General features: G+C 45.3%; 1 protein-coding gene across 5 annotated transcripts in view; it reads left to right on the forward strand.

Annotated features, from left to right (window-relative positions):
- The window catches only part of PDE8A (phosphodiesterase 8A), a 142,800-nt gene that overhangs the window by 19,829 nt on the left and 103,139 nt on the right, over positions 1–19,832 (forward strand). For 2 of the 5 annotated variants that reach the window (XM_021407661.1, XM_021407662.1), the window contains exon 1: positions 8,525–9,934. The exons of 2 other annotated variants lie outside the window; for them this stretch is intronic. In XM_021407661.1, coding sequence (XP_021263336.1) covers positions 9,674–9,934 — 261 coding nt within the window. In that variant the 5' untranslated portion in view covers positions 8,525–9,673. Of the gene's footprint in view, positions 1–8,524; positions 9,935–19,832 lie in introns of those variants that run through there. One more of the 5 variants, XM_021407663.1, reaches the window with a different exon arrangement.

The following is a 19,832-nucleotide window of genomic DNA, read 5'->3' on the forward strand; positions in this document are numbered from 1 at the left end:
TGTTTTAGAAAGCAAATGCAAACAAGGGATCTGCTCCCACTTATCTGAACCTGTGTGTCAGTGATTTTTATCTGAGCGTCTAATGTTGCAGGTAATTTGTATAGTGATGCCTATCCCTAAATAGAGCTATAGGTTAGTACATTTTTTCTATTCTTAAAAGTGCAACAACTTGCACTACCAGTCAGGAGAAGTTTGCATTTTTCTGGTTTGGTTGGTAAAAACAGGATCCCCACGAAAGAAGTGAATGTATTATTCTTAGCATATACACCTACATTCTCTCTCCTAGGAGAACACTTCAAAATATTCCCTGTATGCTTTTTCCTGTTATTTAACTTATGATATTAATGAAAACTTGAACGGAAATGCTATGAGGGATGGAATTTGCCATATTCCTTTTTCTAATTTAATTTATTTTTCTTTTTGATCATCTGTTACATAATCAGTGAAATACCTCCCAGCTGGAAGCACAGCTTCAGCTGTGAGATGCCTCCAGCTGTTTTTGGTAAATGAGCAAGTGGTTTTAAAAATCAAAAGAGAAACATTGCTTAGGAATGGAGGGTTTTGTCCTCTGTTTTTTTCTGCTGCTGGTTCAAGGTAGGAGTGAAATAGGGACAGGGCTCCTGCCTAGATACTGTACATACTTTAAACAGTTTTAAGAGGTGTCTCCTCTCTCTCCTTCCTCTCTAGGTGGCATTTGGAGGAGAGGTGAATGGTGCCTTGCTTGTTCAGTGGCAGGGATGGGTTTGGGCTAATGTGCTGCAGAAGTGATGATGTTTTGGGTGACACCTGCAAGAGAAGGCAAGTGTTTCCCGATGTCCCTCTCCCAGAGCTTCCTGGAAGTCACTCCCAAGTAAGGGAGAGAGAGACAAATTGCTAATATTTGTCCCCAGGACTGTATGCATGCTCACCTACTGTGGATAAGTTGAACTGAGATTGCTAACTCATGTAATGTTTTTCTTGAGTGGCTGTATTTCTCTGGAAAATGGACTTTGCTGGGATTTGCTGTTCCTGCTGAAATCAAGCATGGCTGTGCTTGACAAAAGTTTTCGTAGTGAGATTATTTCCAGTGTTTTAGTAAACAACTTATGTAGAAGGCATGCCTTCGCTTTACCCCTCTCTCATAAGGCCAAATGGCTGTTCCTGTGTCAGTCTGTGAAATGGACAGTTACTAACTTTGTTTTTACAGGGTAGCTGCTTTAGATCAGGCTCAGAGCTGTCGTATTTTGTTTTATTTTTTGTAAGACCTGGTTGTTTCTTTTAGTGCCTTTCAAAAGGAAGATGTGATTTTTAGGTGTTTGTACTGGCTGGGCAAGAGGGAAGCTGTCTATATACTCACTGAAATTGCTCGTCAAATGATGCTTGTCAAATAAACTCCAAAGCATGCAGAGACGTGCAAATCTTTCACTGTATAGTCCAAAGTGGTATACTTGTAATGATTGGTTCCTTTCAATTCTTTGTAAAGCTGATATGCCCAGTAGTTTCCTCTGAAACAAGAAGTGTAAACCACCTTGGGGCTGAGGGAAAAGGTTTGGTTAGTAATTGGGGTGAGAGATAGGGAGGTACCTGTGGCCAAGGTGTGAGCCTTTTTCCTGAAGAGGGAGTAGAGAACCATGTCCTGGAGGCGTACTGGGAGTGAAAGAGAGGGTACCACAGTGAGAGGAGATTAAAAGCCTCTGCACTGAGCATGAGGAACCTACTGGATAGAGTGAGTACTGATAGTCAGGAGGGATTGCCAAGGCAAATAGAAACCATGAGATGTGCCTTCCTCATCAGCAGTGAATTTGTCAGATAAACCCTCCGCAGCAATCTGGAATCCTCTCATGAGGTTAAAGGACATGTCTTAAAACTATTCTTCCTCTCTGCTCTCAACCCATTTTCATGAAATTTTTTATAGTGCTCACTATTGTGACTGTGTTCCAGAGCCTGCTGTGCACTGCAGCACCCAGCTGCGCGGCTGTGACCGTAACTCATGCAAACTGCCAAGAGCTGCTCTGCTTAATGTGACAGATCCTTCCGTGACAGCAGCACTGCAGCCAGCCCTGGGGAAAGACCAGGGAGGGATGGTGCCCGTGTGAGTAAGATTTATGTTTGTTAGGGCTGTGGTGAGTGAACCTGCAAGGGCTGCCTTCCCTTCTTCAAAAACTCAGAAGATTTATCTCCCCCACGCATCCTGAGCGAGTTGGGTTTCTTTTTGCTTTTTTGTTTTTAATAGGTATTCCCAGAAAATTTGTGCTGTCTGGTTTCTCCACCTGCTCTCAGTGTGGTTTCTCCTTATCTCTCCTCTAAGCTGTCATCTCCTCTTGCAATTCTTGTGGTGTTGCTCTTCCCACTGCTCTGCCACATGTGCAGACAGCTGTAAAACGGAGTTTACGAGGCTCATGATCTACGAGCACTGTGCCATGGCACCACAGAGGTCAGGTTCTTGTGCATTCCTCCTTACAGCTGTCTGCACGCAGAACTGCATGCAGAAAAGCAGCACAGAGTGTAACTTCCCTGATGAGAGCTTAGAAAAACACAAATACAGTTGGAAAAATTGTATGAATCATGAATGAAACTACTCAGTCTGATTTCAGTGTAGGAACTGGATGTCAGACATTCCTGGAAGAAGGAGGGTACATTTAAAGAGAATAATAAATTGCACAACCATCTCTGAGTTATCTATTTGATGGTACAGTATGTTTCTTTCAGTTAACTGAGAGGTCAGCTTCTTGCAGGTAAGGATACAGCCTTGCTCCGCAGAAAGACCTATGATCAGGGGAGATGGATGGTGCAGACAGATAGGGCTGAGCATGTTTAAAGGTACTGGTTTGGCCCAAGGAAAGGAAATGTACTTGAGAACATAGTTAGCAGTTGTTAAATGTTCAGATTAGATCCAGTCCTCTGTCTTACATTCAGACATGTTTGTAAGATGAATTTTTCAGATGTTTGAGTGATCTAGGAACATGTCGCTGCCAGTAAGTGTGATTTTTTTTTTAATTTTTTTGGTTGTGAATATCTAATAAATTACTGCTTAGCATAACCATGGGTAATGGATCTGTTCCTTAAATAAGAAATTCAGCGGAGACAGCCATCTATTTTGCAGGTGTACGGCCTGTCTTAAAGAGTGATTTTTTTTTTTTTTTGAGAGTTTTTCAGCTCCCACTGCTGCCACAATGCAGGGGTATGTTTCTAGCTCTGTGTTTTGTTGTTTTCTCTGCCACTCGCACCCCTTGTGTTTCCGGGAAGGAGGCTGGCCCAGCAAGGGGGCTGCTGATTATTAACACCCTTGGTTAATGAGGAGCAAGTAAGAAAGGAGCTGCTGGGCAGGAAGGGAATCCTTTCCTGGGACCCAGGCTCTTGATTTCTGCTGCAGAGGGGATGTGGGGGGAGGCAGAAAGGCTTCTGTCTGGTTGTGAAAGCCTTTCTTGAGCACATCTTCCTGCAGGAGCCTGAGACTTGTTAACTGCTGAGATACGCTTGCTGATGCTAACAGCTGGTTCTTGTAGCTTGGATGACCAAATAAAACTGGCCCGCTGCTGGAGGAGCCATGTGTAGCACAAATGCTAAGTCATGGCTTGAGACAGTGGTTGAGCACCTGGTGGGAAGGCAGGGCCAACCCAGGGGGAGCTCAGGTGCATGTGATGCAATGCACCTGAGTGACCAGAAGGGGTGGAGCCAGGATCCACCCCTTCCCAGACCTCATTTAAGGGTTGGCAGTGGAGGCAAGGGTATTTTGCTGGAGATCCCTGTATGCCGGAGGCCTTCCAAAGGTGAGCAGATTTCTTCTTTTGTTTTTGTATTCACGACTGCTGCATTTGAGCATATCCTCACTGGCTGTAGCCTAGGACTTTGCTACTCTGCTATCATTGCTGCATTTTTCCATCACGTTACAGCATTACACCATGTTACTTGTTTCTTTTCCTGATCTACTTCTGCTTGCTGGATCCAGGCAGGCAACAATGTGTTATGGTGTCTTATGGCATCAGGACCCAATTCACAAGTTGGAAGGGTCCTGAGGCTGAGGTCACTGCTGGGCTGGGCCAGAGGCAGGCTGGCTGGCTAGGAGTGGTTCAATACTCTGGGAAGCAGAGGGATAACAGGCAGCCAGGCCTGCAGAATGAAAGAATTAGGGGACAATTTTCTAGGAGAAAGACCAGTTCTCATCTCTGGTTTAGTAAATCATAACCTGCAAGGGATGCATACTAAATGAATGAGAGTTAGCTTAAAAATAGTTAGGAAAAGAGAAGGCAAAAATCTCCAAGAGGGGAACAGCTAATTCTCTATGGTCACAGCTGGCAGCATGGTGCTGTATATCCAGATAGATAATCCCACTTGTGAGGCATGGGGTAATTATAGGGGAGTGGGTGGGGATGACAGTGCTTTGTTCCTCCCTTCCCCACGGATTTTTGGCTGACAAGGTGCTGCCAGGCAGTGGGAGCTGTTGGAGGCCACCTTCGTGGCAGCAGCAGCTGGTGGAGCTGTTCTCTGCCACTGAGCTCTGCGCCTGGCACTGAGACTGCAGCTGGGTGCTGCAGAGGTGCCCCCTGCATCCTGCAGGGATGTGCTGCCTGAGCTGGGGAACTAGAAAGAGAAGGTTTAGGTGGTGCTCACCTAGGTGGTGAAGACTAAGACACTTGGGAGGGAGAGGAAAACTGAGGTTCTCAGACCTGATCAGTTCAAGGGTCTATATCCCTGCGGTGCCTAGGGAAATCAACAGTGCTGTGGCATCAGCCTCAGGTGCACCCAGATCCACACTCTTCTTCCTTGGAGGCAGAGGAGATTCAGAGAGACCCTGCTCTCACCTTTTTCCCTGCCTATGTCTTGCTCTACTGAAATCAGGCTACAAATAAGCCTGCTGGGTCAGCAGCATTGGAAACCCCATGCCCTGTCTTTAAGATGCTGCTCTTGGGTGATTTGAATACAGCTTTCAAAAAACAACATAGAGTGCTGGAGGAGACTTGAAGTGTTGGACAGATGGACAGTTTTGAAAGCAAAAGATGGGGAGCTTCTGTGATAAGGGGTTGGCTAAGCTTCTGGGAAATGAAAGAGAAAATTGCTCTGAGGCAGAACAGAAGACTTGGATGTGATGGGGAGAAACGGCAAGAGAAAGCAGTTAAAGAAAGGATACCTAAGTAGGGAAAAGTATTTGAAAAAAGGTAGAAAAAAGAGAAAGGGAGACAAATCTTGAAGAAAGAATGGTACCAGGAAAGAAACCTCCAGATTGTGAGGACAGCAGATAAATAATGAAGATAGAAAAGGGGGTACATTTTCCTCCCAAGTGTACTGTCTGTCCTACCAACCACTGAGCAGTGGTGAGTGTGATGTGGAAATCATAGCTGCAAGCAAAAAAGCAAAGTTTTGCAAAAGTACAGCAGATGAAGTTTGTACATACACAAATTATCTGAGCTTTAGATTCAAGTGTCTTTGGTGCTAGAGTTTAAGAATTTGCTGACCTGGACTTTCTTGAGGATTCTGATTTCCAACTGGTACAGACAACTGTCAGTATTCTGCAATCTGAATTTTGCAATGACACCAGGAAAGTAGTGAGGAAAACAAACCCATTGTATGTATTTCTGTGTTTGCTAGGAGCTGAGAATGATCTATCTTGGGAGAAACTTCATACTCGTCTCCTGTCACCTGAAAATGCCCAGCTCTGGAATGTTCCTTATTCACAAGCAAGCTGAAATATCCAGCCTTGCTCAAGGGATGTGGTGCTGCCTGTGGCTATGGTGGAGCATGGGTCCTGTTTTCTCTTCTAGAATATCTTGGGGATGAAGAGGCAAGCTCTGCTGCAGTTTGCATGTCAGTAGTTAGTGTAGAGTCCACTCAGCTGTTTGTGTCCTGGCACATTTCTTCACAGTTCCTCCTCCCTACCCTCATTTGCTGGCCTAGGGACAGGCAGGGTTGCCTCATTTTGAGAAGGCCAGAAGACACAGTTGGAACATATAAATGACTTGGGAGGAGGGGCAATTAAAAACAACACAGAGCAATCATGTGTCAAGACTGTTCCCTTGTGCTCACAGGTATGCTTGCTCTACCACCACAAGTGTGGTGTGGTTTTTTTTTTTGTTTGCTTTTGTTTTCCAAAGCACACTATAATTGTTCATGCAGTTGTTAATCCATTGTTTCTTCTGCATAATTTTTCCTGTCAGGGTCTTTGGCACTGAATTATTATCAGCACTGTAATTTGGTACCAAACCTGTTTTCTGGGCCATCACGTGCGTTTTTGTGTAGCTGGACAGGAGTGAATTGCTATAGTGAATTGCTCATGCACAAGCTCTTGCAAATGTGTAACTTGAAATGGTCAAGGACTATGTGAAATAGATGCGTGCTGCTAACACATCAAGGGAAAGTGCATTTGTTTAGAGACGTTAGCAGGGATATCGCTGGTGTGGAGTGCAGCATCTCTCCCAGGTCTGGAAGGCAGAGTGTTATTCAGTCTTTTGTCAAGAAAAGCAAGATCCATGCTAATTTGTCTTTGAGATGTATGAGGAAGTGGCTGAATACTGTAATTTTCAATCCCTTTTGAATTTTAAGCTTCTGTATTTGCTTTCCAAATACTTTGATCTTCCCCAGCTCCCACTTGTCCAAACCAAGCTGATAACAATCATTGCAAGCTCCTTCCTAGCCTTCGTTCTTATTCTGCGATCCTGAATTAAATTCAGCCATATTCTCCATAAATAACCTTTCTCATTGCCTAGCTGTCTCCTTGAGCTAGTTTTCTTCTGACCTCTCACTCACTGACTCTGAACTGACCTTGCGCTTCCCCCATGGCCCTAATCTGCCAGTGTCTATGCTCCTGTTTTTCCTCTGCTCTTTTACACTGTTTAATTTTTTTGAATAATAGGGCCTACCGTTTCCTGAGCTGCCCTTCAGCAAATAAACTTGAGTAAGACCCTTTATCTCCAAACAGAACTCTTGTAGTATGGTGAAAAATGGCAGCCACTGGTGATGGTTTTGCTATTTCCACCTCCTCTGTCTGATTCTAGGCTACTCAACAGTATTTTTCTATTGGCCATAAAAAAAAAATTAGTAGTTGTGTCCTTAAATTTAAGTGAAAATAGCTAATGCATGTGCCAGATCAAATACAACTCTTTATCTTGAGCTGGATTTTCATCAGTGTAGCAACAACTGGAGTGATTTCTCAATGGCTTAATGACTGTTAAGGGCTCGTTCAGGCATTTTGTGCTCATCCCATCCTCCCATTCAAGGCAAACTTGCAAATGTATATTTAACTCTTGTTGTTTGAAGTTAGGCTCTAGATCGGCATAGTCAGAAATAACCTGCCTATGGTTAGCATAGGAAAACTTTTGAAAGAGAACGAAGAGCTCATGTGCATTGTATCTGCATGGGTGCTTTGCTTTGCCATGCTGCTATTATGGGATGTTGAACAAAGCATTTTTTTTTTCCCCCTGGTATTTGTTTGTCATTTGGATAAACCAAGTAGTGGTTGAATATGAACGTGAAATACAGATCTCAGCTCTGTGTAGCTGCGAATCAAACCTATTTGTTTTACAAGGAGAAAGCTTAACTGTAGGTGTCAGCACTGCAAGCTGAATGTGGAGCGCTGGAAATGAAGTCTTGCCGTCTCTGGCTCCCTCAGTGCCACTAGGAATAAAGTGCAGCATAGTTCTGCAGACAGATCCATTAAGGCTGAAGAAGATGAGAGCCCATGCTTGGGGCTGATGGCACAAACAGGAGCTGCGGCGTTCTCTTCTTATGCAGCTTCTTTCCAGCTGCTCTGAAGTGCGTTCTTATCAATGGGATCTAGTAAATGAGGAATTTAACGTAAAGGAATGAGGATGAGGTTCCTCTCCAAACAACGCCCGCTGCTCAAAGCACGTCTGTTAAGCCTTTTCCTTCATTTATTATTGAGTGCTTATCTGAAGGGGGCATCCCAAGTGAGGGCAGCGCGGGAAGCCGCAGCCACTCCTGGTTCTGCCAGGCAGAGTTAATGGGGTGGATGAAGTTAGTGAGACGGCACAGTGGCAGGGGGCCGCGGAAGGAAGGACTTCCATTTTCCAGCCTTTAACCCTAGCCGTTACTATGACTAAACAAAAGCATTTTGGTGGTGCCAGGTTATCCTGAAACGCAGCGTTCCTTGGAAGTGCTGCCTGGCCCTGTGAGGCGCTCCCCTCTGTGTGAACGAGGAGCTGCTTTTTTGACACACTGCTGCTGTCTTTGCTGAATGGTGACGTGGTGGCACGTCTCAGAGCCACGGGAGTGGGGAGTGGAAGGGGCCTCTGGAGCTCCCGCGATCCAACCCCCTCCGTTTTCTCTCCTCGGACCCCGGAGCTCTGCAGCGCGCCTTTCCCCACCCCTGAGCGGAGCCGTGAAGCGCCCAACGGCTGCAGCGCGCGGCGCACGCGGCGCGGCCGTTTAAAGTTCGCTCCCGCGGGCGGGGCCGCGGCGCGGCGCGCCATTGGCGGGGCGCGGTTCATTTGCATTGACGCCAGCGCGGGCCGGAGGTCAACGCCGGCGGCTGCTTTTATTGGCTCCGCCGCGCCGCTGTCAAGAGCGGGGGCAGCGCGGGCGGGGGGGGGCGGGGGGGGTGGGGAAGGGACGGGCGGCTTTGGGCGGGCGGTGGGGAAGCGGCGCCGCATCGCTACAACCGACAGCGGGCGCGGAGCCGGAGGAGGCATTTCCCTGCTGCGAGGGACGGCGGCCCCACGGCCCTGGGAATTAGAGCTGTCGCCGCTGCAGCGCTTTCCGTGGAAATGGGACGTTAGGATCGCTTTCTGCTACTTCTCGCTTTCTTTTGCCTTTTTATTTTTTTTTCCTCCTTGATTTTTGATTTTCTTATTATTTCATTTTTAATTTTTTCCTCGCCTCGTTCTGCTGCCCCGCGCCTTCCCCCCGGCATGGAGGCCCTTTGATGCCTCCGCGGGCCGCCCCCGCCGCCCCGGCCCGGCCGCTGAGCGCTGAGCTCCGGATGCCGCTGCGGCGGGCGGGTCGCGGCGCTCTGCCTGCGGCCACCGCGAATGTCACCGCCGCGGCGTGAGGGGCGCGTGGGGCGCCGGGGCGGCTCTCGCCCGTTGCCGTCGTTCTGGTGATTGTTTCGGCCGCCCCGAGCGCAGCGCCCAGCGGGACCCGGCGGACGCAGCGCTGTTGGCGGGGAGCGCGGAAGACGCGGTGGGGAGCGGCCCCCCCCGGCCCGGGTTAATCGGTAACGCCGTGCGAACCCAGGTGGAAAATGCGCCGTGCTCCGGACTAGGAGGGAGGAACGGTGCAGTGCCTCCGGCCGCGCTGAGCCGACGAGACGCCGGGCTGTGCGTGCGATTCGGGCTCGCGTTTTTGTTACCCCCGCCCCTCACCCTTTTTTTATTCCTCTTTTTTTTTTAATTTTTTTTTTTTTTCCGTCACCCCCAGAAGGAAAGCGAAGCCGAGCTTCTCAGATGGCTTAGAAAAATCCCTAACAACCTGTGACACTATGACGCCGGCCCGCTGCTGACCGCCCGCTGCCGGGCCGCCGTCACCGCGGAGCCGCGCCCGGCGCCGAGGAGCGCAGAGCCGATCCCGGCGGTGCGGAGGGACCGATGGCAGCGCCCCGGCGGGGAGCCGAGCCGCGGGACTCGGCCCGCTAGCGATCGCAGGCGGGGGGAACGTACCAACGGGAAGGAGAGAGAGAGTGATACACGTATATATATCTCTGTATATATACAATTGAGAAGTGTTCCCCAGGTGGCCACAAAGCATGGGCTGTGCTCCAAGCATCCACATCTCTGACAGCAGAGTGGTCTATCACAGTAGCAAAGAGTCTGAGGAGTGCCATTCCCCTCACCAGACCAACACCACCATGTCTCAGCAGCAGCAAGGCAACCCCGTCCCGGGATTATTCATTAAATCCTCCAACACGTCCACTTATAAAGTGAGGACTAATTCCTCTAAGAAAGACAAGAGGGAGAACAGCCAGAGCATGGAGGCAGAGACCCAGACCAGCAGATCCAGTGTTAAGGTAAAGGGGTGCGGACCACGAGCGCCGTTTCTCCCCCTGAAGTCACACGCTGCGGGGCAGCTCGTCCTGCTGGAGCTGTCAGCTTTCGTTTAAAACCCATCAGCCCCCCAAAACAGCTCTAGCGCTGTTCTGAGCCGTGCTGGGTTCTGCGGGCCTGGGAGCGGGTGCTGCGGGTGCCTCGCAGCTGCTAGGCCGGGGGCTCACCTCGGTGCTGGGGCGGGCTGCTGGGAGGAGAGGGGCTTCAGGTCGTGCGCCGGGTGCTCTTTACACCAACAACTTGTTGACTTTGTCTGTTGCTGCAAATAGTGTATTTTTCTTTTTAATTATTTTTTTTTTTGCATACCTTTTAGTGTGTATGCTTTCCTGTAGAGATGCAACACCAGCCCTGTAGGAAATCAACAGGCTCATACTGAAAAAACTGAATTTCGATGTCATGACTGTGTGTTTTAAAGTGTTCGTAGTGCGGTGCTTGCTCGTCTGCCTCCATTCCATTGGTGCACCACGTTATACTTCCATTCCTAACGCTGCCGGCTTTGATTATTCCATATTTTCTCTTATTGGGGGGAGCTGTCTCTATTTCTCAAATGTGAGTTATTGTAAATGTCAAAGAAAAGTGTAGCACCCCGGGGATGTTGTATAACATGGCTGATCTGCCCTGGGCTGCTGTGATAAGCGCTGAGATAGGCACGCTGTAAATATGAGATACGGGCTGGAGGTGCAGCAGGAGCTCACACAATGTCAAGTGCTTTGCAGGCACGAAGAAACCAGCGATTGGTAGCTTTCTTGGGAATTCTATGTGCTCACGAGGAGTATTGACCTGAAACAATTTTCCTCTGTGCTGTGGGTGATTTTCTTCAAATGTTTTCCTCCAGATTTACTAAGTACAGTTCATAGAAGTTTTTAAAAAAGCTGTAGAAAATGGGAAGGCGTTGTGTGAAGTGAGTTAAAGGAGGAATTAACAGTACCTCAGCCAGGACACGAAGGTCAGCTGCGTCAGAGGAACCTAAGATTTTGTGTAACACTGTGCAGGAAACAGAACAGTATGGCTCTGCTCACACGCGGTGGTCGTGCTCACAGCACACAGCGCGGTAGCTCTCATCAGAACCCTGACAACTGCCCTGCTGGCTTTATTTTTAATCGTGATTATAATTGCGCATTATAAAAATGGAACAACAAAAATATTCTTAAACTTTATATTGTGTGAATTTGTCTTTGTGCTCTGGGGAGTGAGGGGAAGAAACAACTCCAAGATCTTCTTCTAGAAGCCTGTGCATGGGAAGCGGTTTTAATTGTGTTGGAATGTTGTTGTTTGATTGCAAGCACTTTGTAACAGCTCGTTACGTGGTTTAGATAACCCAGCCAGGTGCTGTGTGTTTGACTGGGGTTCCTAGCACACTGTGATCTCACAGGCAGCTATTCTGATTTTCATCACTCAGTGGTTTTCTGCCCTTGTCATCGATCTGAGCACGTTGCTTGGGTTTTGGGAAGTGAGAATGGAATTCTGTTTGTGGTCAATCGAGTACAAAATCCGATTGAAACATCCCCTGTGCATGATTTTTGTGTGTAAAATCCTATTCTTCAGAGATACGAAGCAGCACATTCTCATGCTTTTATCGTTAAGCGTGTATATCATGATCAGGCTTACGGATTTACAGTTTGTACTGCGCCAGAGTATGACCATGTTGTTGCAGAAGTCATGCTGCAGAGAGCTATGCTTGACAGCCGCTTTCACAGTACAGTGTGGCTGTTTGAAGCCAGGAGGGTCACAGGGCAGCGCTGGGCACTTTTGGAGTTAAAGGGATTTTTGGTTTGAGAAGGAACTGAGAGAACTTGGGCGCTGCTACAAGCTATCGCTGCGCTCCTGAGCACGCAGTGCGTTGTGCACTTGGGGTACCCTCATCCAAGCGGCAGATGCTGCATTCCTTTTGTGCTTCGGGGATGTAATCAGCATTTGTGTGAATAGCCAGTAACCTGCCCGAATGCTTTGTCCTATTGTTTAAGGGCATTTTAATTGAATTCTTTCACATCCTTATGTTGTTACACTCAAATTAAAGCCAAGGAAGTTCTATGCAAGGGCTAAGAACAAAACTTGGTCCGTGTGTAAATCTCATGTTGTCACTTCAGCTGACAACAGCATTAAGTTTATTACAATAAGTGTAGTAGGTAATAGAGTGACTTCTTTGCATTGGTTTGTTAGCAATAGTGCGTGTGTTTTTCTAATCAGACAGTGTCAAAAGAAGAAATAACCCATGGTGATTGTAAAATGGCCTTATTTATATTGCTAATTAGCCTTCGGACTTATTCTGGCTTTATGGTTATGTCTTATTAAATCTTTGTGCTGTTCAGGTAACGGTGGATGTTTTGTCAGTGTGTGTCGTTTGAGCATTGTGTGACTTGCTTCGATTTACAACACGTAGCAAAAAAAATTACCTGCTGTTTTCTAGTGAGGAAAAGCCTTAATATATCCACAGTAAACATGCAGTAAACTCCTGAACGCGCCTGTGCTCAGAGATCAATGCTGCAATGGCTATTCCTGGTATATAAGAGTGTGGCGATAGTATGTGATAGATGGAGGAGCCCTTATAATGAAATGTTTGGTCCTGGTGCCTGCCTGTCCCTCCTTAATTAGTAATTTCATATGTGGCTTTCACTTGAAAATTTATGAGCAGCTTGGAAGCAGCGCTGTACCTAAATGGTGAACCAGCCGTGAATCCCTCCCCTTAGTTCTCAATGTACAGACTGCGCAGCTTGAACTCTGTACTTTTCCCAGTGGAAGATGAGCAAGATTTACACAGTAACAGCACTGTTGCAAAGGAGAGGTTTACTGATTTTTTTTTTAATTATTTTTTTTTCCAGCTCTCGAAGTCTGAGGAATGTGGGTTCAAAATTGTGACAGCCTTTTTATCTATATCAGATACAATTTGCTTCTTCAGACTGCTGTAAAGCTGAGTTTGTGTTAAGGGTGCTTAAATGTATAGAAATATGCTTAAACACTTTCTGAGTAATAGCTCTGTTAACATACAGCATAGGTAAGGACTGGCATGGTGTAAGAACCTCATGGCCATTTATTTAAAACTGGCTTGGGTGTTTGTAAGCCAACAACACGTGTCGGTGTCACTCTTCTATAGCGCATCGATGCACACTGCAGCACACGCAGCGCATTTATTTTGCCCTCTCGTTCTTTTTTGTATGTGAGATTTCCTTCCTCTTCTCTTGTGTAACTCTCCCTGTCATGTATATTTAACTCAGAAATGTGTGTGTTTGAGTGCAAGGGGATCAGAGAGTAAATCTATACTTCCTTTATCGTAAATTAAAAGTCACCTTAAGCCAGCAGGACTAGATTTGACATGGATTGATCAGCTGATGCGGGGCACCTGGTTACATCCATGGTGCTACAGCAGCAAGTTTTCTTTGTTCAAAACCTGCAAAATTGTCTGTGAGTTTTACAGTCACTGCAAAGCAGTGGTTGCGTAATTCTGCGTTCAGGAGGATGTATGCTGACTTGTACTTTCAATGCTGAAATGGATCTCACTTCAGCGTTTAACAGCACACTATTTAGTCTGTTAAGCTGTCTGTTCTTTCCCTGCTTGTCTGGCAATTCCTTCCCCTTGCAACCCATCAGCTCTCCCTCCTTTGAAACTCCCACACGCTCTGTCCCTGCCTTCAGCGAGGCCATCCAACCCTCCCGATCCCTCCCTGTTCCCACTGAAGCTGTCCTCTACCATTTCCCCGACAAACCTCCCAGCGCCGTCTCCCTCCCACTTCCACTGACGTCAGCCCTCCCGTGCAGAGATCCTTGCTCTCGCTGTGAGGATCCTTCCCACGCTGCCATACACTAGCTGTGCTCAGCCCGCACGGCTCTGGGCTCCCAGGCTGATGGTCACGGGGCTCTTATTGCAAGACACGAACCCATTTCTCCAGGGAATGGGGAGGCTGAATTTTTAAATTATACAATGTGAACTGACGGAGCGACGTGAACTCTCCATATTCATGCCCGGGTTATTTTTTTTATCTTCACCTTTTAATTTCCTGTTGTTTGTAATGTCAACTGGAAAAGAACTGGAAATCACTTGCAGCGTATACTTCACCTCTCTGTGACAGTAGCCAAAGATGTGCTTTTGATTTTTAAACCATTATTATTAGTTCTCTCCTGGCCACGCAAACCATCAGCAAAATTTGCCGCTGCATCTCAGGGCACTTTCCTGTGTGAGTGAGATGAGCAAGGTCAGAGCCTGTGTTCTTGGAGTGCTTACAGTTGGTGGAAGCTCCTCCAAGGGTCCGTTCAGCTATAAATCCTTGTTAGATGCAAAGCACTGCCTTCTCTCTGCCCTTGGTACATCTCTTTTCTGGCTTTGCCAGGTTTAAGAGCTTTAAGTTTTCTGCCACCCAGGTGTGTTGGTAAAAGTATTAAAAACACACCCTTATTTCTGCAGTTCTAGATATTTGTCTTGATGTGTTGCACCTTCTGTAGCACTGACATGAAGGCAAAGTTCATCCACAGTGAGAAATTATCTTGTTGAATGTACTCCATGCAGTTCTCCATCCCTTCCCTGTTCCCAGTATTAGACGTGGTGTGAAATGCCACTGCAGGGTACCAGCATTGCCTTACCATTTAATGTGCCAGCAGTACACTGAAGTTATTCCACTTTTTGAGCAGCTAGAATGCTGACTGACTTTCAGATAAGTCCTCAAAGAGGAAATACATATTTAGGGATACGGATAATTAAAGCTCTTATTAGCTTGCAACAAAAAAGTGAAAGAAAAGTGAATCTGATAATGAGCAGCTTGCCCCCAGGGTAAAGCTGTTTCAATGGAAGCTTTGCATAAGTCACTGTTGTGAAAGGGACCCTACGCGCAGCAGCACACCTAGGAGAACAATTTAGCATTGTGTTCTGTTTGTGTTGTGTGTTTGGATACAACGTACTGCATGGCAAACAGCTTTACCAGCTGGAGTTAAATCCTAGTAGAGATGTTTTCAAGATTGTGCATAAAATGTGATTTTATGTCCAAAGCGCAATTTTTGCTGTGGATTGCATTCAGTGGTGTCTATGTTAGGCTCATTAATTCATCGGTGTTTCAGTAAGAACTTGCTTGGCCCTGTGACATTGCACTCATTGCTATCAAGGCATTGGATAAAATAATTAGGTATCTTTATTGAACTGTAATTTAAATTGGCATGGGATGACAAGATGCAAATTGAATAGCTTTAACGTGCACGGCATGCTAAATAGTTTGATAGCTCAAAGTCAGATTTTAAGCTTCCAAAGGCATTGAGAAAGTGATGTCAAAGCCCCCTGTTTGTCATCGATTTTGGCATCCAGCCGCTTTTATGTTCTTTCTTAAAATCTCTATTAAGGTCAGAATGTAATAAACAGCGTTGATATATGCACCGTGAAATGTAATAGCGGAGTCTCTAGTTTTTGCATTCTTCCAGGCTGTCCCCTTTTACCATGGGCTGAATTGCTGGCCTCAAATCAAACTCCCAGGCCCTTTTCTCTTCTTCCTTGTAAAATCTGTAAATATGTCACTGTACGTAATGTAAAAAGCTTCACATGCTGTAAAGCAGCGCCTGCATGTGTGGCTTTGTTTCAGTGGAAAGGATGAGGGCTGAAACCTACTTTTTTTGACATGGAAATGTGTTGAAATGCATTGTGTGCATTTTGAGCTTGGTTGGGAAGGTAGTTTGAAATGGTTTTTGATTGTATTTAACATGTTTAAGAACACTCTGCATATCTTTCTATAAAGGTAATGTCCTAGCAAGGCAAAATGATCTGGAATCAAAAAGGAATATTCAAGACTTAGATGCAGTTTGGGGGTAAAATAATGTTGTGATTGAAAAAGATGGGTTCCAACAGGAGGGATTCTGGCTGGAATTCCCACCTGTGTTTGGAGACGGGGAAGAAGAAAACTTTTTTGTTCTATTACTTTATTAAATGATAGACCTAGCTCTTCGAAACTAGCTCTTAAAATTAAATTAACATTTTGGTTGAAGTAAAGATAGCCTCCTTGTTCGCCAGATATGTATTTCATTCCTGAATGAACTGAAGAGGTACCGTTTCGAGGATGCTGGTTTTACTTTTTTGGTCAGGGTAGAAATTAATCCATTTGTTAAATAATGTCTAGCAGATTTGAGTTGTCTGTTTCTTGACTGGAAATGAGAATTCACTCCTTTTTCCAAAAACAGAATTATTTTCCGCTTTGAAAGTTGCATGGAAGACTTTGAATGCTGTATATACTTGGAAAGATAAAACCTTTTCAAGCAAAAAAGTGTTTTTTCTTTATGAAACTAACTTTCTGCATAGCTCCACAAACAGATTTCTGATTACAGCTTTGTGAAGGGAAAAATGGTAACCTCGAAATCTCCTCGTTGTTCAAAGGTTTCCCAGTTTCCTAAGTAAATCCATACAAGGAAAACAGTTTCACTGGGCTAGTACGAAAGAATGACATCCTCTGCTTCCCTTTGTTTTTAACTCTGAGTTAGCAGCGACCTTTAGCTTCCTACTGGGATGCAGTGGAAATTTTGAGGCCCCATCTTGCTTGCCACTAAAAGGCAAGTTACACATTTACCATAGTTTTTTGTCTTTAAGCCTGAGGTTCAGTTATGTCTGATACAAACTGACCAGACAAATAGCCTCAGTAAGTGCTCAGCGAGGTAAACCTGCTTTATGTAGAACTTAAAAGAGGCGTGCTTATGGTTTACTTAAAGCACAGCAAAAGGCCTTTGATCTGCGCCGAGCGCAGTCTTTCTGTATTCTGCGATTTGCTCCGTCAGGCAGTCACTGTGCCTCATTTGTGCTGATACCACAGCTGCTCCTCTTCTGACGCTGACGTGTGGAGCTCTACCTTTGCAGCAGTAGTTTTAATCCCAAATTTTGGAATATGTAAATGTGTGATAGTTAGGTAGTTCAGGATCTGTGTTCAGCCTTGAAGACTGAGTTTGCAGCTGTGTGTTTCTTCTTCTTTGGAATACTCTGTCTGCTGTTTCAGTTTTTAAGTTCTTTTTTTTTTTATTATTTAATAAAAGTTTGGTGAGAAATTCCTCAAATGGTTGAGGACAACCACACCTATTACTTTGGTAAGTTGAAGCAGAAGTGACTTACCCTGTACACTCCTGCAGATTTACTGGCTGATAAAATCACACTTTCCCTCTAGCTGTGACTTAGTAATAAATATCCCAGGGCCAGGAGGAGGGTCCAGGGGTCCATAGGTACTGGCGTTCAGAGAAGCTCTGCCATACCATTAAATTTGGATCGTACTGGGACTGCTGGTGAGATATCTGTGTTTTATTTTTCAAAATAAAGAGAAGAATTATTTTCACATACCAAAGAGGTTTACTGGTGGGTGAAATTTGGACTAAAATTACAGTCCTTCAGCCCCGCTAAGCTCTGTGGGCTCGAGGGGCGTACCTGCGGCAGGACTTGGACAGCTCTGTTTACCTTCCACTGTTGTAGAAAATAGCTCCCTGTTGGATACGAGATTTGGAAATAAAAATAGTGGCAATAATACTTGCATTAAGGGCAGAGCTGTTTTCTGTCATTCCAGAAGGGCATCAGTATAACTCTGCTAGGCAAGTTCTTGGCTGTATTGAAGTTAATGGAAAAGTTACAATTTTCAGAACAACCAGAATTTGGTCTCTGGTCTGTAAATAGAACTTACCTGGATTCTTAAGTGCAACCAGGGTATGTGCCCTTATGGTTGGGTACCATGTTTTACGATCGCTTACTCTGATACTAATGCAGAAAAGCTACCAATAACAGATACTATTAACTGCTTAATGATGGGAGTAATAGGATAGAAAAAAATATTTTTTTTCACTGCTTCGTATAGCAGTGAGGGCTGTTATCAACCAGTAGCAATGTAAAGAATATAAATTGCTGTGGTTCCAGGTCATAAAGCAAGTCTGTGAGTCTATTGCTGATTTTGAGAGTGCTGGCTGTCAAAGTTAAAACAGAATTTCTAGGCCTTCGGAAAGATTTATTTTCTGTATATTTGTATCTGTGTCATTATCCAGTTCTGTCTGAAGTATGTTGGGATGTGTTGGTTGCCTGGTGTTTTCTGGTTGCAGGTGATGGCTCTGGGAGCTCTGCTGCAGCACTATGGCCAAGGCTAGAGATATGGAGCTGAAGGCAGAAGTAGGCTGCTGGCAGTTATCGTGTGTCTCTGTGGACGAGTTGTTGTATGTTTCTGCTTGCATGCTTGATCTTAATTGTGTGTCACGCAGGATCAAGGCCACCATATACCCAGGAACAGAGGAGCTGCTCTCAGATCAAACTGTGTCTGTGTAACGCAGTGCTTTGCCTCTACCCGCAGTCAGCAGAATGTGCTTTGGAGAAAGAGGCAAGAATCTATTTAAAGTTACAAAAATGAGAAGAGTTTCTAATGTTCCTCTTCTGAATTGAGCCTGGATGTGCTGATTTACTTCTCCTTTCTAGCAGTTTTGGCATGTAGTATGGTACTTATGTTTTAATTTTATCTCCTTAAGACTTTGTTGCTAAGCTGATAAATGCAATTAAAAGTTTGTACTCTTGAGTGGAATTTTTAAATGGTGGAATGACTTCCAAAGCCCATTCTGCCGTGGCAGGCATGCTTACCACTGACACACTGTCAGTGTGGAACATTCATGTATTTGTTTTTGCAAATCTACAAATACTGTTCTGGAGACCAAGAACAGATAAAAGTGTTTAAAATAATGCAAATGGGTTGAACTGTAACCAAATATGAGTTTGCCTTTTGTAGAGAACCTTCATGATCAGAAAGGTAAGGTGCTTTTCATACATAAAGAAGAGTCTTCTGCAGATGGGGAAAAAAATCTGAGGCTTGCTTTGATATTTTAGAGGGACGAAACATTTACAAACTCCGGCAAAGAAGGCTTTGCAAACCCAAACAGCTTTTGTTTTGTTAACAACTATACTGAGAGGAAGAGTAAGTTCTGGGAACTCAGAATCAATGCTTCCATTGATTTCCCTGCAACTTTTAATTTGCTTATTGTTTGTTTTCTTTTTGCCTTTTGCTGTGGAAGTGATCAGCTCTCTGCAGAATTTCAGATAAAAGGGCTGTTCTGCTTATGCTGTCACTCAGCCGTGTTATCATATGTCCTCAGTTCTGGAAATGATGGGGCTTGTTCCTTGCTGTTTAGTGCCATGCTGTGACGTCTGTCATGACAGCAGTTGAGTCAAGTTCAGTGGTAGTGCTGTCAGTTGCAGTCCCTCCTCCAAAAAGCAGCTCACATAACCTTTACACAGTACCCTGCCTCTGGCACTGGAGCTGAATAGCAAGAACCAGCTTCTAGGCGATTAGGGAGGCTTAGTTTTTGTGATCCTTGTTAATGACAATAAAAACTCATGAAATTAATGCAGCTGGTCAGTGAGGAAGCTGATCTATTCCTCTTACTCTGGGCTTTACTGGGAAAGGAAAAGACAGTGCTTGCCTCTGAAGGACGGGTTGTTGAATCTAGGTAGGCATTTTTTACTATTGGTTCCTAGAGCTAAATAATGATGTATCAGGTAATCATATTTTACTGAAAAACAGAGTTCTGCTGTCAGTGTTTGTATGTTACAACATTTGATTTTTTTTTTTTAATCAATGCAGAACCTCAAAGTTAGAGTGGGAGAGGGACCAAGCTGTGCTGGTGGTTGATGTGAGAATCAAATGGCTCGTCAGATCCCAGACTTAGCCCTGAGTCAGTGCGAGCAGTGAGGCTCATAGCTGGGCTGTCAAAAGAGTGTGCTGAAAATACCATCTCTTATTTTGCCAATTAAACTGAAAAGAGCTTATTATCGAAGGTTAAACAGCACTGAAGTTTTCTCCTAGCTTAATCTTAGCTGTTCTGATTCCTAAAGAGCTCTTACAAGCCACTCTTGTGCCCTCTGGGTAATACAAACTCTCTTCTGCTAAGGCT

The sequence above is a fragment of the Numida meleagris genome, chromosome 9 (assembly GCF_002078875.1).
Source record: "Numida meleagris isolate 19003 breed g44 Domestic line chromosome 9, NumMel1.0, whole genome shotgun sequence".
Taxonomy (NCBI): Eukaryota; Metazoa; Chordata; class Aves; order Galliformes; family Numididae; genus Numida; species Numida meleagris.